At 48.9% G+C, this 16,904-nt stretch overlaps 1 protein-coding gene and 1 long non-coding RNA gene across 2 annotated transcripts in view; one reads left to right on the forward strand and one right to left on the reverse strand.

Annotated features, from left to right (window-relative positions):
- The first annotated feature begins 874 nt into the window (after positions 1 to 874).
- MKNK1 (MAPK interacting serine/threonine kinase 1) lies at positions 875 to 11,731 on the forward strand. Its single transcript, XM_075320169.1, has 12 exons — positions 875 to 960; positions 2,483 to 2,584; positions 4,384 to 4,481; positions 4,605 to 4,684; positions 4,808 to 4,881; positions 6,280 to 6,384; positions 7,638 to 7,693; positions 7,764 to 7,859; positions 10,513 to 10,707; positions 10,790 to 10,954; positions 11,056 to 11,099; positions 11,448 to 11,731. The coding sequence occupies exons 1-12, from the start codon at positions 951 to 953 to the stop codon at positions 11,650 to 11,652; spliced, it is 1,230 nt and encodes a 409-aa protein (XP_075176284.1). The 5' UTR covers positions 875 to 950; the 3' UTR covers positions 11,653 to 11,731.
- The window catches only part of LOC142248839 (uncharacterized), a 59,845-nt gene continuing 50,941 nt past the window's right edge, over positions 8,001 to 16,904 (reverse strand). The window contains exon 3 of the long non-coding RNA XR_012724950.1: positions 8,001 to 8,296. This is a non-coding gene — a long non-coding RNA (uncharacterized LOC142248839). The remainder of the gene's footprint in view (positions 8,297 to 16,904) is intronic.

The raw sequence follows: 16,904 nt of genomic DNA on the forward strand, positions 1-16,904 counted from the left end.
CTAACTTCCTAACGGAATTTTTTTTTTTTCCAAAAATTGCGCTGGTGTAAAGCAGACATGTGGGAAATGTTATTTAGTAACTTTTTTGTGTGACATTTCTCTCAGATTTATGGGCATAAAATTTCAAATTTTGAAAATTGCAAAATTTTCAAAATTTTCGCTAAATTTCCGAAATTTTCACAAATAAACGCAAAACATATCGGCCTAAATTTACCACTGACATGAAGTACAATATGTCACGAAAAAACAATCTCAGAATCGCCAGGATCCGTTGAAGTGTTCCAGAGTTATAACCTGTCAAAGTGACACTGGTCAAAAATGTAAAAAATGGCCGGGTCTTTAAGGTGAAAAAAGGCTGGGGGCTGAAGGGGTTAAATGTATTACCGGACATCACCTCTGGGGGGCGCATGTATTACCGGACATCACCTCTGGGGGCGCAAGTATTACCCAATATCATCTCTGGGGGGCGCATGTATTACCGGACATCGCTCGAGGAATGCACTGTCTTTCTCTCATAGTGACGTTTACTGAGAAAAGTATTGAAAACCTACTGAAATCGATCTGCTCTAACTTAGCTATAAAAGTGGACGCCATTTTGTAACCGTCCCGCCATTTTCCGTCCCGTGGGAGCCACCGGCAGGTGACAGCTGCGGCACTTCCTTCCTTCTTTGCTGCGTTCGTTATTCTCTCCGGTAGTACCGGTACTGACATGGCTGGAGACAATCGATGACGCTATAAGTCGCCAATACGTTATGCGTGGCCATTGGCCAATCATCTAAGGGGCGAGCAATACAGGCGCCAATCGCAGCACTGGGAGGAGCGAAAATGTGAAATGGGCGGGAAAAGTAAAATAATGGCCAATGAGTGAAAAGTATAGTAGTGGGCGGGAGAATGGTTTACTGCTGTTTCCTGGAATCTTCTCGGGACCCACTTGGCCGGACGGAAAGGGAATGCCCGCAGGTGAGAGACCGCAGTGCGGAGTTCTACCAGCGGCCTCCTGTCCCCAAGTTGCGGGGGTGGAGGGGCGGCTCCGTGGCCTCCTGTGTCCGGGTTGGGGGGGTGGAGGGCCGGCTCCGCAGCCTCCTGTGTCCGCGGTGGGGGGCTGGAGGGTCGGCTCCGCAGCCTCCTGTGCCCGTGTTGGGGGGGTGGAGGGCCGGCTCCGCAGCCTCCTGTGCCCGTGTTGGGGGGGGTGGAGGGTCGGCTCCGCAGCCTCCTGTGCCCGTGTTGGGGGGGGTGGAGGGTCGGCTCCGCAGCCTCCTGTGCCCGTGTTGGGGGGGGTGGAGGGTCGGCTCCGCGGCCTCCTGTGCCCGTGTTGGGGGGGGGTGGAGGGCCGGCTCCGCAGCCTCCTGTGCCCGTGTTGGGGGGGGTGGAGGTCGGCTCCGCAGCCTCCTGTGCCCGTGTTGGGGGGGGGTGGAGGGCCGGCTCCGCGGCCTCCTGTGCCCGTGTTGGGGGGGGGTGGAGGTCGGCTCCGCGGCCTCCTGTGCCCGTGTTGGGGGGGGTGGAGGGCCGGCTCCGCAGCCTCCTGTGCCCGTGTTGGGGGGGGTGGAGGTCGGCTCCGCAGCCTCCTGTGCCCGTGTTGGGGGGGGGGGGTGGAGGGCCGGCTCCGCAGCCTCCTGTGCCCGTGTTGGGGGGGGGGTGGAGGGCCGGCTCCGCAGCCTCCTGTGCCCGTGTTGGGGGGGGGGTGGAGGGCCGGCTCCGCAGCCTCCTGTGCCCGTGTTGGGGGGGGTGGAGGGCCGGCTCCGCAGCCTCCTGTGCCCGTGTTGGGGGGGGTGGAGGGCCGGCTCCGCAGCCTCCTGTGCCCGTGTTGGGGGGGTGGAGGGCCGGCTCCGCAGCCTCCTGTGCCCGTGTTGGGGGGGTGGAGGGCCGGCTCCGCAGCCTCCTGTGCCCGTGTTGGGGGGGTGGAGGGCCGGCTCCGCAGCCTCCTGTGCCCGTGTTGGGGGGGGTGGAGGGCCGGCTCCGCAGCCTCCTGTGCCCGTGTTGGGGGGGGTGGAGGGCCGGCTCCGCAGCCTCCTGTGCCCGTGTTGGGGGGGGTGGAGGGCCGGCTCCCCGGCCTCCTGTGCCCGTGTTGGGGGGGGGTGGAGGGCCGGCTCCCCGGCCTCCTGTGCCCGTGTTGGGGGGGGTGGAGGGCCGGCTCCCCGGCCTCCTGTGCCCGTGTTGGGGGGGGTGGAGGGCCGGCTCCCCGGCCTCCTGTGCCCGTGTTGGGGGGGGGTGGAGGGCCGGCTCCGCGGCCTCCTGTGCCCGTGTTGGGGGGGTGGAGGGCCGGCTCTGCGGCCTTTTACTGTGCCCGGGGGAGGGTTGGCTCTGCGGCCGCTTCCTGTTTCGGAGAGGGCTGTCTTCATGGCCGCTGCCTCCTGTTCCTCAGGGGTGGGGAGCTGTGACGACCCTGGGGGGGGTGTCTGTGAGAAGGAACCTTTTCGCCGATGTCACTCTGGGAGCTTTGTCCTTCGCTTTTCCCTCTCATCCGGCGTTTTCCCGTTTACAGAGATGGTCAGCAGTCAGCACATCCCAATAGATGGTGCTGGGAAGCGGAAAAAAAAGAAGAAACGAGTGCGGGCAGCGGAGACCTTCACCGGGAGCTTTACAGGTCTGTGCTTCGCTGTTCTGCCTTAGCTCACCGCACATAATGAGCTCAGACATCTTCTCTGAGGGACCTTTCTCAGCCTCGTCAAGGCTACATCCAACCCCCCCCCCCCCTCCCCAAAATGGGATTGTCATGTGTCAGCTGAGCTGCACTCACTTTTCTGCTGGTGCAGTCACTGTGCACATACATTACATCACTGATCTGAAGTTAGCTCCTGTATTGTACTCCAGAGCTGCACTCTGTTTTCAGTGTCGTTATCTGTATAGGGCTGCCTTTCTCGTCTGACGGAGGGTGCTCTGACGTGTCGGCTGTGTATTGATGCTGTGCTCGGCTCTCCATATTGCAGGAGCTCTGGTTCATGCTGCCGTTTGTTCACATTCTTGCTGGGGTTCAGGGTTAAGACTAGAACAAAGAAGTGCTGAATGGGGTATTACCAAATAACAGGAGTAATATATAAAAATATACACTCACCTAAAGTCACAACCACTGCCAAGCAGCAGATAATGGCGTCTGCCGCAGCCCCACGTGGATGAGTATTCAAACAGGAGAAGAGAAGGGGTTAATGCAGCGCATCAGCCAAATGAAGATGTAGAGTTGTTGATAAATTAATCTTTTTTTTTTTTTTTTTTTTTTTTTTTATTTCATTTCATAGTTCTACGCGTTTCGAGGTTGAAACCTCTTCCTCGGGACCAGAACATCAACAAAGCATCTTTGTTGATATTCTGGTCCTGAGGAAGAGGTTTCAACCTCGAAACATGTAGACCTATGAAATAAAAAAGATATTAATTTATCAACAACTCTACATCTTCATCTGGCTGATGCGCGGCGTTAACACTTTGAGGTTCAGGGTTGACATGGCGGTTATACATCGAAATGGTAGAAGACAGCGTGTTCTGGGAGGGAGTCGTTGTCCTTGCTGCTTTGGTGTGAGGGCGGAGCGCAGTATGAAGACGTCCTGTGTTTTGCTGCTTTGGTGTGAGGGCGGAGCGGTGTATGACGACGTCCTGTATCTCGCTGCTTTGGTGTGAGGGCGGAGCGGTGTATGACGACGTCCTGTATCTCGCTGCTTTGGTGTGAGGGCGGAGCGGTGTATGACGACGTCCTGTGTCTCGCTGCTTTGGTGTGAGGGCGGAGCGCTGTATGACGACGTCCTGTGTCTCGCTGCTTTGGTGTGAGGGCGGAGCGCTGTATGACGACGTCCTGTGTCTCGCTGCTTTGGTGTGTGGGCGGAGCGCTGTATGACGACGTCCTGTGTCTCGCTGCTTTGGTGTGAGGGCGGAGCGCTGTATGACGACGTCCTGTGTCTCGCTGCTTTGGTGTGAGGGCGGAGCGGTGTATGACGACGTCCTGTGTCTCGCTGCTTTGGTGTGAGGGCGGAGCGGTGTATGACGACGTCCTGTGTCTCGCTGCTTTGGTGTGAGGGCGGTTCGCTGTATGACGACGTCCTGTGTTTTGCTGCTTTGGTGTGAGGGCGGAGCGCTGTATGACGACGTCCTGTGTCTCGCTGCTTTGGTGTGAGGGCGGAGCGCTGTATGACGACGTCCTGTGTTTTGCTGCTTTGGTGTGAGGGCGGAGCGCTGTATGACGACGTCCTGTGTCTCGCTGCTTTGGTGTGAGGGCGGTTCGCTGTATGACGACGTCCTGTGTCTCGCTGCTTTGGTGTGAGGGCGGAGCGCTGTATGACGATGTCCTGTGTCTCGCTGCTTTGGTGTGAGGGCGGAGCGCTGTATGACGACGTCCTGTGTCTCGCTGCTTTGGTGTGAGGGCGGAGCGCTGTATGACGATGTCCTGTATCTTTCTAGATTTGTACAGACTGACGGATGAGCTGCTCGGAGAAGGTGCCTACGCCAAGGTGCAGGGCTGCATCAGCCTACAGAATGGGAAGGACTATGCCGTCAAGGTGCAGCACCATTAAACCTCTGTTCCTGCTCTCTTCCACAGGCAGATTGTGGCCTTGTGATTGTGCGTCTTCTGGGGGGCGGCTGTGAGTTGTGCGGCCTGTAACTATTCCTTCCCTTTGCAGATTGTGGAGAAGAAAGCTGGGCACAGCCGTGGCCGCGTCTTCCGAGAGGTGGAAACTTTGTATCAGTGTCAAGGCAACAAGTAAGATCTTGCTGAAGATTTCTCCACGGCATAAAGACATGCGATACTTTCCACCTAGGAAGACCCCCTCTGTCGCCGTGGTCCCCTCCCGTTCACAGCCCTTACTGTCTTTTTATTTTGCAGGAATATCTTGGAGCTGATCGAGTTCTGTGAAGATGACGCTCATTTCTATCTGGTGTTTGAGAGGTTACGTGGAGGTAATTTACCCAGTGATGTTCTGTGGTTGTCGGGGAGCCTCCCTATACAGGCATTGCTGTGCTCTCTAGTGGGCCCGGATCTACCATGCCCTAGTTGAACATGGCAGTCCTGTGTCCATGCTCTTTACACTTCTGTACATTAGAGCCTCTACCGTCCTGGGGTTTAACTCCTTCACAACTGAGGACGTAACGGTAGATCCTAAATCATGAAGGGGAAATCGCCGCCGGCTGCTGTGGTCAGGCGGTGGTGATTCCTGCACAGCCTGCTGATTTGTACAGTAGACATGTGTCTCGCAGGTGGATCCGCGTTCTAATCGCGCCTCTTAACCCTATAATTTGCGCTATCAAAATGTGACGGCGCAATTTAAAATGTGCACTTCCCAGCCACCATCGGGACCCTGTGACGTGATCGATGATGGGTGCCATGGTAGCTTGGAGTCAAGTGATAACTCCTGTCGCTATCATGATATAGTTCCAGCGTAGCGGCAGTAAGAGGAGAGCAGCATTTCTGCAGATCTGAGCTATACTGCTCTGATCAGTAGAAATGAGTGATCAGACTGCTGATCCTTATAGTCCCCTTGGGGGACTAGTAAAATAAAATAAGTTTTATAAAACAAAACTCAAACAAAAAAAACCCTAAAAGTTCAAATCACCCCATTGAAAATTAAAGGGATAAAAAAATACACATATTTGGTATCGTTCAGAAATGCCCAAGCTATCAAAATATAAAATCAGTCAATCTGATCGGTAAATGGCGTAGCAGCCAACACTTTCTAAATGCCAAAATTAAGTTTTTTGGTTGCTGCAAATTTTGCGCAAAATGCAATAACAGGCGATCAAAATGTAGCATCTGCGCAAAAATGGTACCATTAAAAACATCAGACCGAGACACAAAAAATAAGTTGTTACTGAGCCATAGATCCTGAAAAATGAGAACGCTACGGGTCACAGTAGATGGCCACAAAAGCGCACCACTTTTTTGGACGTGTTTGAATTTTTGGTTTTTTTACCCCTTAGATAAAAGTAAACCTACACATGTTTGGTGTCTACGAACTCGCACCGACCTGAGGCATCACAGCGACACATCAGTTTTGCCATATAGTTAACAGTGAATAAAATATCCCCAAAACAATCAGGCCATCACACTTTTTTTCTACACTTGGATTTTTTTTTCAGTTTTTCAATACACAATATGGTAAAATTTAATGATTTTATTCAAAAGCACAACTCGTCCCACAAAAGATAAGCCCTTATATTGCAAGATTGATGGAAAAATAAAAAAAAAAGTTATGGCTCTCGGAAGAAGGGGGAGCAAAAATCAGAAAACGCAAAATCGTCCGGAGTGAAGGGGTTAATTGAGATGAGCATTATGGGAGATTTTTTTGCCTTTTCCCTTAGGTTCAATCCTGTCTCATATCCAGAGGAGGAAGCACTTTAATGAGAAGGAAGCCAGTATGGTGGTCCGTGACATCGCCACAGCCCTGGACTACCTTCACACAAAAGGTGGGAACAAGTTGTCTGTAAAGGACATTTAGAATTGGATTGTGACGTCCTTGTCACACACCTCTGTATCTCAACATACCGTTCTGTACCAATATTTTAAGTAAGGGTATTTGTAAGTAAGGGTCTGTTTACATGGGCTGACCGGCAGCACTAAACGACCATCGAGAGGTAAAAATGAACTGATAGGTGGTTATTTAATAGCCTTTTCACACATCAGACCACTGTAAACTATGTGCTTCGAAACATCGTCCTCAGTCTTTGGTGGCCGTCCCTCGCCTCTGGGCTCCGGTGGCCGTCCCTCGCCTCTGGGCTCCGGTGGCCGTCCCTCGCCTCTGGGCTCCGGTGGCCGTCCCTCGCCTCTGGGCTCCGGTGGCCGTCCCTCGCCTCTGGGCTCCGGTGGCCGTCCCTCGCCTCTGGGCTCCGGTGGCCGTCCCTCGCCTCTGGGCTCCGGTGGCCGTCCCTCGCCTCTGGGCTCCGGTGGCCGTCCCTCACACCCTCGGGTGCAGAATAATCTTAGGGCGGCGTCACACGCTACGATATATCGAGCGATATGTTGTCAGGGTCACGGATTCCGTGACGCACATCCGGCATCGTTAGAGATGTCGTAGCGTGTGACAGCTACAAACGACTGTGAACGAGCAAAAACACCTTATCGTTGCTCGTTGACATGTCGTTCATTTTCAAAATGTCGGTCCTCCTTCTGCGCGCCGGTTATTTGTCGCTCCCGTGGCAGCACACATCGCTCCGTGTGACACCCCGGGAACGACGCACACAGCTTACCTGCGTCCTGCCGGCAATGCGGAATGAAGGAGATGGGCGGGATGTTTACGTCCCGCTCCTCTCCACCCCTCCGCTTCTATTGGCCGGCTGCTGTGTGATGTCGCTGTGACGCCGAATGTCCCTCCCCCCCCTTCAGGAAGTGGATGTTCGCCGCCCACAGCGACGTCGTCCGGGAGGTAAGTGCATGTGACAGGGGTAAACTACTTTTGTGCGCCATGGGCAACTAATTACTCGTGACGCACAAACGACGGGGGCGGGAACGATCGCTCGATAGATCGTACCGTGTGATGCCGCCCTTAGAGTTGATCAATGCCCCCTGATAGGATCCCGTGATGGATTTCTATTTCTTTTTTCCTAATCATTTCTTGTCTTGAGTAAACTAAATGAACACTAACCCCTGCAATGTTTCTTCTAGGCCTTCCTAAAACACAATATTGTGTTTATAAAACATTTATTTTTTCTTTGTCTTTTAGGGATTGCACATCGTGATCTGAAACCGGAGAACATTCTGTGTGAATGTGAAGACAAGGTGCGGGGGGGAGAGGAGGGCTGACCGATGTGACGAGGTGCCATCACTCATACTCTCTTGGCTTTTGTAGGTGTCGCCTGTGAAAATCTGTGATTTCGATCTTGGAAGTGGCGTGAAATTAAACAGTGCGTGCACGCCGATCAGCACGCCGGAGCTCACCACACCGGTAAGTGCCAGCCGCCATTTGACTTGGTCAGACATCATGTGCAGCACTGAGATCGTGCTGCCAGTGGGGGCAATGTCCTACTGGTGACAAGCAGTCAAAATATTGACGTCTGAAGAGAGGCTGGCACAACAATCGGATAAAATTCTTTTATTTAGCAATGTATGGACTGTTTTTATCAGACGGGTTTTGTGTAGGCCTTGTGCCAGGACAGCCTTTGTCTATAGATCAGAGGTGAAGCGATAGAAGGTTTCGCACAAGAAACAAACAGAACGGCAATTTCTGTTTCTTGTGTGTTCTATATCGGCTGAATAACAATCTGGGGGTTGAAGATTTTTCAGCCCTTTTGTTATTTCTATATTAAATGTCAAGCTTTGTCATGTAAATTAATCAGACTGCGCAGAATCATTTCAGTTTTTCCTCTTCTTCTTTAATGTCTCCTGTAAACAAATGAAACAAAGCTGAAGGGAATAGAGCGCCAATAGGGTCTTACCAGATATAGGGATATGTACATAAAGAGATACTCCCCTTAAGAGGTTGTGTAAGTCATAACCCCTATGCAAGCCTGAGGTAATGGCTGCTGCTGCCCCTCATGAATTAAACTTTAATGTTGGAGAGGAGAAATTGGGTTAATGTCGCGCTGCTGCCTAACTAATAGGCTGTTGATTTAATCAATTCTTTACTTTACAGGTCTACACGTTTCAGAGATCAGAGCCTCCATCAGGACATTGTTGATATGTCCTTTGTCCTGATGGAGGCTCTGATCTCTGAAATGCATAGACCTGTAAAATAAATAATTGATTAAATCAACAGCCTATTACTTCGGCAGCAGCGCAGCATTAACCCCGTTTCTCCTTTCCTGCATTGAAAGAGAAGAAACTAAAACCATTTGAGGGGGGAAATGAAGACTGTGGTTGCATAAGTTTGCGCATCCTTTTATAATTGGGGCTGTTGTGCTTAGACTCCCCAATCATATTTACCACCATGTTACACTGTTGTCTGTGCTCGGCCGCACTCATACAGCCATTCTGATTATACTCTGTATCGCTGCTCAAGGAGGATTTTACACTCATTTTATGATCTGTACACAGCTGACAACACAGCAAAAGGTCTATGTGGAAAGTTATCAGTCGTGAGAAGGTACCAAAACATTTCTGAGGCATTACATATACCATGGACACTGAAGATGTCATCAAGGAGGGTTCAAATGTAGCACAACAGTGAAACTAGATGTTCCTCAAATACTGACGGATAAACAAATAAAGCATAAGCGAAACGTGTTCGGTCTCGGACCAAGGTGGAACTTGTGGGCTGTAATTATAAATGGAGTGTTTGATGGAAAGCCAACAACTCGACTCCCCAGAGGATCACCATCCCACAGTGAGGCCTGGGGGAGAGCATTGTGCTTTTGGCGCTAATTTTCAGCAGCTGGAAATGAGGTTTTAGTTAAGGGAGAGGGAAATCTGAATTGAACAAACTAGTCGACTCTGCAAGTGACCCTTCAGGCCTCTGCTAGAAAGGTCAAGATGAATGTCACCCTTCAGTATGACGACGACGCTGAGTGACCTCCAAATAGGTAAAAGAAGATGGAAGTTCTGCAACAACCAGAGTTCAAGTAACCTGCAGAGGGCGCTGTACATTGAGACAGCCTGCAATATGACAGATTTGGAGCAAAGATCATCCTCTCGGGATCTCATAGACCTCGACCCAAAAAGACTGAACGTGCCAGAAATTCACCAATATTGCTGTAAGGGTGTGCTGATTTATACAATCACAGCGTTTATATTTTTATTATATTTTCCCCCTACAAATAGATTTTCTTTCAATGGATTTGTACAGATTATTGGCGACATTAAAGGGGAAAAAGTTCTGAAATGATTCTTCTTGCCAGGTTTCTGTCTTGTTAAAATGGTAGGATTATTTATCTTATTTTTTTTTTTTTTATCTGTAGTGTGTGGACTCCTCATATAAAGTGTGAGGGATGTGTCTGTATACTAGTGGGATCAGCACGTGGTCTCTCCCTATATATACATACTCGAGGGACCGGCACGTGGTTTCTCTATCTTCTCTATATATGCTAGTGGGACCAGCACACTAGTGGGACTGTCACGCCCTGGTGGCTTCTCCCCATCGGCTGCCAGTGACTGATATATCGAGATAGATATAGATATATTATATACGATCACAGTGAGACTCGTCATTTCGGGGACAGGAGGGGAGACACTTCTGGGGTACTCGGCTGCCCCAACTAGTCTCCGGCACCTTTTAAATGGACTCTGTCTGCACATAATGGCTGAAAGATACTTTTTAAAAGGTTACATTGTCAAACATATGTAACTGAAATCATACAGGGTGTCTGGTACATTCATACCATAGGCAGCATCCATTTACTGTCAGGTCCGAGAAACTCCCCCTTCCCTTGCTACTGTCCCACTGTACCCCAGGGCTGGAGCAGCTGCCCCCCAGGGTGGAGTGACTGGCCCACACTACAGGATCACTGCTCCTTGGGGTTGGAGCAACTGCTTCACATTACAGGGTCACTGTCCCCCTTGGTTTGGAGCAGCTGCCCCCCACTTTTTCTGCAGTTGATTGGGTAACCTCTAGGGATGAGCTGCTTGGGTGCTGCAGTTGCCTAAAACTTGCCATCTTTTATCAGTGTGGCTCTGCGGAGTACATGGCCCCGGAGGTGGTGGAAGTCTTCACAGACGAAGCCACGTTTTATGATAAGCGCTGTGATCTGTGGAGCCTGGGTGTCATCCTGTACATAATGCTGAGCGGCTACCCTCCCTTCGTGGGGCATTGTGGGACTGACTGCGGCTGGGACCGAGGAGAAGTCTGCAGGGTTTGCCAGGTAACCACCCCAGGGCTGCAGTATCGGGCAGTCCATTCTGTGAACACACACTATCTTTACTAGCGTCACATTTACTTTCTAGAACAAGTTGTTTGAAAGTATTCAAGAAGGAAAATATGAGTTTCCCGATAAAGACTGGGCTCACATCTCCAACCAGGCCAAGGACTTGATTTCCAATCTGCTGGTACGTGATGCCAAAAATCGCCTCAGTGCTGCCCAAGTTCTTCAGCACCCTTGGGTCCAAGGGGTAAGTAATGTGTCCTCCCATACCCTCCACAACCTGCCGGAGCCGCTCTGACCCAAGCACATTGGAAGACTTAATTTAGATTGTGTTTTGTGTTTTTTAAGGGTGCTCCAGAGAGAGGACTGCCGACGCCGCTAGTCCTTCAGAAGTAAGTAGCTCCATGTGCAGACCCTGGGGACCTGTACATCACATGTACTTTCATGGGCTTCTTCCAGGCACTTTTAATCACAATGGGTGAAGGGTTACTTAACAAACATGCCAAAATTCTGTCTTAAATTGCCCCCAAGAATTGCATGTCTTGCATCAGATTTGTGCATTTTAAGATCCTTACTAGAATATAGGTTGTATCTGGCTGAGGTGTAAATTGCATCTGATCTCCAGAACACTTCCCGAGATGTGGCATGAAGTTGTGTGATTGGCGGATGTGTTAGCGAGCTAGCGTAGCGTCCCAGGGGGATTTGTAACTGTCGTACCTTTATATATTCTTATCGTACAGGAACAGCAGCACGAAGGACTTGACCCTGTTTGCAGCAGAAGCCATTGCAGTAAATCGTCAGCTTTCTCAGCATGACAGTGACCTGAGCGAAGAGAATGAGAGCTTCATCCAGAAGATTTGCTCCATGCGGCTCTCCCCTCCCTCCAAATCCCGCTTGGCAAAGCGCAGAGCACAAGCCCTGGCCAGTAAAGAGAGCGCCCTCTAGCTGCCATTCTACAATGTTTTTATTCTCATTTTAATTTTTTTTTTTTATTGACATGTAATCTCAACCCTATTTCAAAATGTGCAATTTTTATTAATATTCACTAAAATGTACCCACAAAGACACACAAACATATAAATGAGAGTGGATCACGTTATCCTTGTAAATAACCAAGGAGTTTTATATACACACTCACTTTAGGAAAGGGAAGGGAAACTAGTATAGCCCTATAAGGGTAGTGTATCCCTACCTAACAGAGGGTATGACACCATAAGTTACCGGGCGCCCCCGTTCCACGTTGGCTCTCCCTCTCCCTGACCCTGATATAGGGATGGGATGGAAAGCCCTATAGTGGTGCTTGCACAGTACAATATATATGAGTTCCCAAATGGTAATACTTCTCCCTATATTGTTTTTCTTACATCAAGAAGGTATCAATTTACTGATCTATAACCAGGAATTCCTATTCATGATACTGGCACTGTACAAGACGTATAGACTTCTATTCCTAATAAATTTTGTTTATGCAAGGTAGTGATCCATAAGAGTTATTTACAACCCCATATGTTACAGGGTGGTATAGCCCAAAAGTATTTTAGTCACCTAGAGTCATATCACAAGGGGCTCAGATAATTTCCCCATTATACCCCAGGAGCTGAAAGAAAATTGGGATACAAACACCCCTGCAAATTATGGCAAAATAGAAAAGGTTGCTCCAATCATATTCTATATAATCTAGTATAACGGGGAGAAACGATTAATTGCTTCCCTGAGAAGCAGGAATTCAGGCCTCAACGCGTTTCTCCTCTCCCTTCAGAGGTTCATCAGGAGGCTAAGGGGAGACGGCAGCGGGTCCTGTTCAGTAACAGCCATGGCTGGAAATTATCTGAGCCCCTTGTGATATGACTCTAGGTGACTGTAATATACTTTTGGGGTATACCACCCTGTAACACATGGGGCTGTAAATAACTGTTATGGATCACTACCTTGCATAAAGATAATTTATTAGGAATAGAAGTCTATACGTCTTGTACAGTGCCAGTATGAATAGGAATTCCTGGTTATAGATCAGTAAATCGATACCTTCTTGATCAAAGAAAAACAATATAGGGAGGAGTATTACCATTTGGGAACTCATATATATTGTACTGTGCAAGCACCACTATATAGGGCTTTCCATCCCATCCCTATATCAGGGAGAGCCGACGTGGAACGGGGCGCCCGGTAACTTATGGTGTCATACCCTCCGTTGTTAGGTAGGGATACACTACCCTTTATAGGGCTATATTAGTTTCCCTTCCCTTTCCTAAAGTGAGTGTGTATATAAAACTCCTTGGTTATTTACAAGGATAATGTGATCCATTCTCATTTATATGTTTGTGTGTCTGTTTGTGGGTACATTTTAGTGAATATTAATAAAAATTGCACATATTAAAATAAGGTTGAGATTACATGTTAGTCCCTTTTTGAGCACTCTACCCATTTATTTAACTTTGTTAATTCATTTTTTTTTATTATTAGAAGAATGCTCGTTTGTAAATAAGACCTACCATGTCGGAGAACATGGCGAAATAGGGTTACTACTCCGGTTGTGTGTTATGAAGGTTCCCAGCCACTGTACTGAAAGTGCAGCACCTTGGAAAAATATAACTTCTTCCCAGGAGCTGCTGGCTTTCAGTTCTATAGGAGGGGGTGGAGTCACTGCTCACAGTATACGTGTGCCCTGGAGCTGACTGACAGCCAGCTGAGTCACCTGCCGCTCAGTCCTGTGAGTGGAGACTGGGGCCGCGTCAGCACATCTGCATGACTGAAAACCAACAGCTCCTGGGAGGAATAAAGTTCATTTTCTCCAGGAAGTTGCACTTTGGTATAGCGGCCAGGAACTTTCATAATACTATTAACCCGCAGCTTAACCCTATATTGTTATCTGACCTGATAGGTTCCCTGTAAATAACTGTGACCTTGAACTGCACATGAGCGTGTGTCCTCCATGACTCGTGCATCTGCCATAGCATGTGGAGTTACCAGGAAATTAATGTAAATCCATCCCATCAAATATTGTCACCCCCTAGTCTCCCCTCCTATTCTGTGTGTTTCTTCTTGTGTATACCAAGTTTTATTTATCACAGACCTGCAGTGTCCTAAGGACCGATTAATCTCCGCTGGGATCTAAGACTTAAATTCACGACTATGACTTTATACATGGGGGATTGTGCGGCTGATGGACGTGATGCAGTTTCTGGAATCTTCAACCTCCAGGAGGTTGGCATTGTTATTTAACACACAAATAAACTTCCAGGTTTTTATTTTGTCAGAATCTAATTCTTTGTTTCGGAAGAAAAATTAAAAACAAACGGCTGCATGCATCATGGAGGGCTGTGTAGAACAGTAGTATGGCCGATGGCAACGTGCAATGGAATGACTGTTCAATTCACATACAGGCGCTTGTGCATCATGGCGGCCAAAGAAGGAAGGAAAATCAGCACGTGGGAAGGTCATGTAACTGAGTGGCCACACCATGGTGCCTCACATGCCCGGACTGTCCTGTGCCATGTAAGGGCTCGTTTTTTGTGGGACGAGTTCTACATTTCAATGATTGTATCCATTTCATCATGTGATGAACTGGAAAGCAGGGGGAAAAATTCGGAGTGCGGCGAAACTGGGGGGTGGGAAAAGGCACAATTCTATTTTTGTTTTTTGTGGCGGGTGGTGTTTTTAGTGTTCATTGTACTAACTGGGAGACTCCCAAATCTGTTTTACTGTACAATTACTGTTTATGTGGTGAAAATTTACTTTATTTATTTTTTCTAAAAGCATGTACCTAGTCTCCATTTTCAGACCGTGGTAATTGTTTTTTTTTTTTTTTTTTTTTTTTTTTTTTTTTTTTTTTGCTGGGAGGGGGGAAGGTCTTGTTTTGCATTTGGACCACCTTATTGCTGCCATTTTGTGGTATATAGGAAGTTTTGCTCGTTGCATTCACACCATTGTTATTATTTATTTATAGAGCACCATTGATTCCATGTTGCTGTACATGAGAAGGGGACTACATACAGAATACATATACAAGTTACAGTAGACAGACTAGTACACAGGGAAGAGGACCCTGCCCTTGCAGGCTTACATTCTAAAGGATTCTGGGGAGGAGACAGTAGGTGGGTCGGCAGCTCCGCACGGTGGTGGGGCAGTGGGGTCATTGAAGATTATAGGCATTTTTGAACAGATGAGTTTTTAAGTTCCGTTTTGAAGTTTGCAAGTGTAGTCGATAGTATGGCGTGTTGAGGCAGCGAGTTCCAGAAGACTGGGGATGCTCGGGAGAAGTCTTGGAGGCGGTTGCATGAGGAGCAAATGAGAGAAGAGGAGAGAAGATGATCTTGGGAGGACCGGAGATTACGTTTTAGAGTGTAGCAAGAGATTAGTTCAGAGATATACGGAGGAGACAGATTATGGATGGTTTTGCAGGTCAGTGTTAGTAGTTTGAATTGGATACGATGGAAGATTGGGAGCCAATGGAGGGATTTGCAGAGAGGAGGATGTTGCCGTAATCGAGACAGGAGATTATGAGGGCATGCACTAGTATTTTTGTAGATTGAGAATTGAGGAAAGGACTGATTCTGGAAATATTTGTAAAACGGCAGGAGGTGATGAGGGATTGAATGTGTGGTACGAAGGACAAGGCAGTCAAAGGGCACTCCGAGGCACCGAACTTTGGGTACTGGGGAGAGCATGATGTTATTTATTGTAATGGGTAGATCTGGTAGTGAGTGTAGGTGAGATGGAGGAAAGATGATCAGTTTTGCCCACATTGAGCTTTAAGCCTGCTTTACACCTTTCAATTCTGCATATGATATCGTATGCGAAGTGACACGCCCCCATCGTATGTGCGGCATGTTCAATTTGTTGACAATGTCGCACAAATGATTAATTGCTGTCAAACGTACTTACCCTTCCATACGACCTCGATGTGGGCGGCGAACATCCACTTCCTGGAGTGGGAAGGACGTTCGGCGTCACAGCGACGTCACGCGGCAGCTGGCCAATAGAAGCGTAGATGAGCCCACCTCCTTCCTTCCGCATTTCCGGCGGGAGCCGTGGGACGCAGGTAAGATCTGTTCATCGTTCCTGGGGTGTCACACACTGCGATGTGTGCTGCCTTGGGAACATTGAACAACCCGACGTGCAATTTTATGGAAATGAACGATGTCTATGCGATGAACGGTTTTACGTTCAATCGCACGTAGCTGTCAAGCGCTACAACAACACTAACGATGCCAGATGTGCGTCACTTACGTGACCCCGCCAACACATCGTTAGATTTGTTGTAGCGTGTAAAGCCCGCTTTAGTAAGTGAGAGGAGAAATACTTTGGATACTGGGGCGAGCGTGGTGTTATTTATTGTAATAGGTAGATCAGGTAGGTGAGATGGAGGAAAGATGATCAGTTCAGTTTTGGCCACATTGAGCTTTAGGAAGCGAGAGGAGGAGGAAGATATAGCCGATAGGCACTCTGGGATTCTGGACAGCAGAGAAGTGACATCTGGACCAGAGAGGTAGATCTGACTGTCATCGGCATATAGGTGGTACTGGAAGCCATGTGACTTTGAGTTGTCCCAGGCCAAATCTATAGATGGAAAAGAGTAAGGGTCCCAGGACAGAGCCTTGAGGGACGCCAGCAGAGAGATGGCGGGATGAAGAGGCTGTGTGGGAGTGAGAGACACTAAAAGTGCAGTTGGAGAGGTATGAAGAGATCCAAGAGAGGGCGAGGTCTCTGACACCAAGGGAGGAGAGGATCTGTAGTAGGAGGGAGTGGTCGACAGTATCAAAAGCTGAGGACAGGTCTAGAAGTAGGAGTATGGAGAAGAGGTTGTTAGCTTTGGCAGTAAGTCATTGTGATTTTAGTCAGGGCAGTTTCAGTGGAATGATGTGGACGGAAGCCGGACTGTAGGTTGTCAAAGCGAGAGTTAGAGGAGAGGTGGGAGGAAAGTTTCAGCGTGGACGTGCTGTTCCAGGAGTTTTGAGGCAAACGGAAGTAGTGATATGGGGCGATAGCTGGTAGTAGAGGTTGGGTCGAAGGAAGGTTTCTTTAGGATGGGTGTGACTTTTGCATGTTTAAAGGCAGAAGAGAAGGTACCAGTTGTTAAAGATAGGTTGAAGAGATGGGTTAAGGAGGGAATAAGGTTAGTGGTGAGGTTGGGGAGGAGGTGGGATGGGGTCAAGTGCGCAGGTGGTGTGGTGCGCTTTTGAGAGAAGATGTGCAAG

This window comes from Anomaloglossus baeobatrachus, chromosome 8, assembly GCF_048569485.1.
Source record: "Anomaloglossus baeobatrachus isolate aAnoBae1 chromosome 8, aAnoBae1.hap1, whole genome shotgun sequence".
In the NCBI taxonomy this organism is placed as follows: Eukaryota; Metazoa; Chordata; class Amphibia; order Anura; family Aromobatidae; genus Anomaloglossus; species Anomaloglossus baeobatrachus.

Bases quoted from the DNA above. Each gene is read 5' to 3' on its own strand.
- MKNK1 (XM_075320169.1), top strand. The intron at 2,585-4,383 runs GTCTGTGCTTCG...GTATCTTTCTAG, and splicing joins CTTCACCGGGAGCTTTACAG to ATTTGTACAGACTGACGGAT. The intron at 7,860-10,512 runs GTAAGTGCCAGC...ATCTTTTATCAG, and splicing joins CGCCGGAGCTCACCACACCG to TGTGGCTCTGCGGAGTACAT.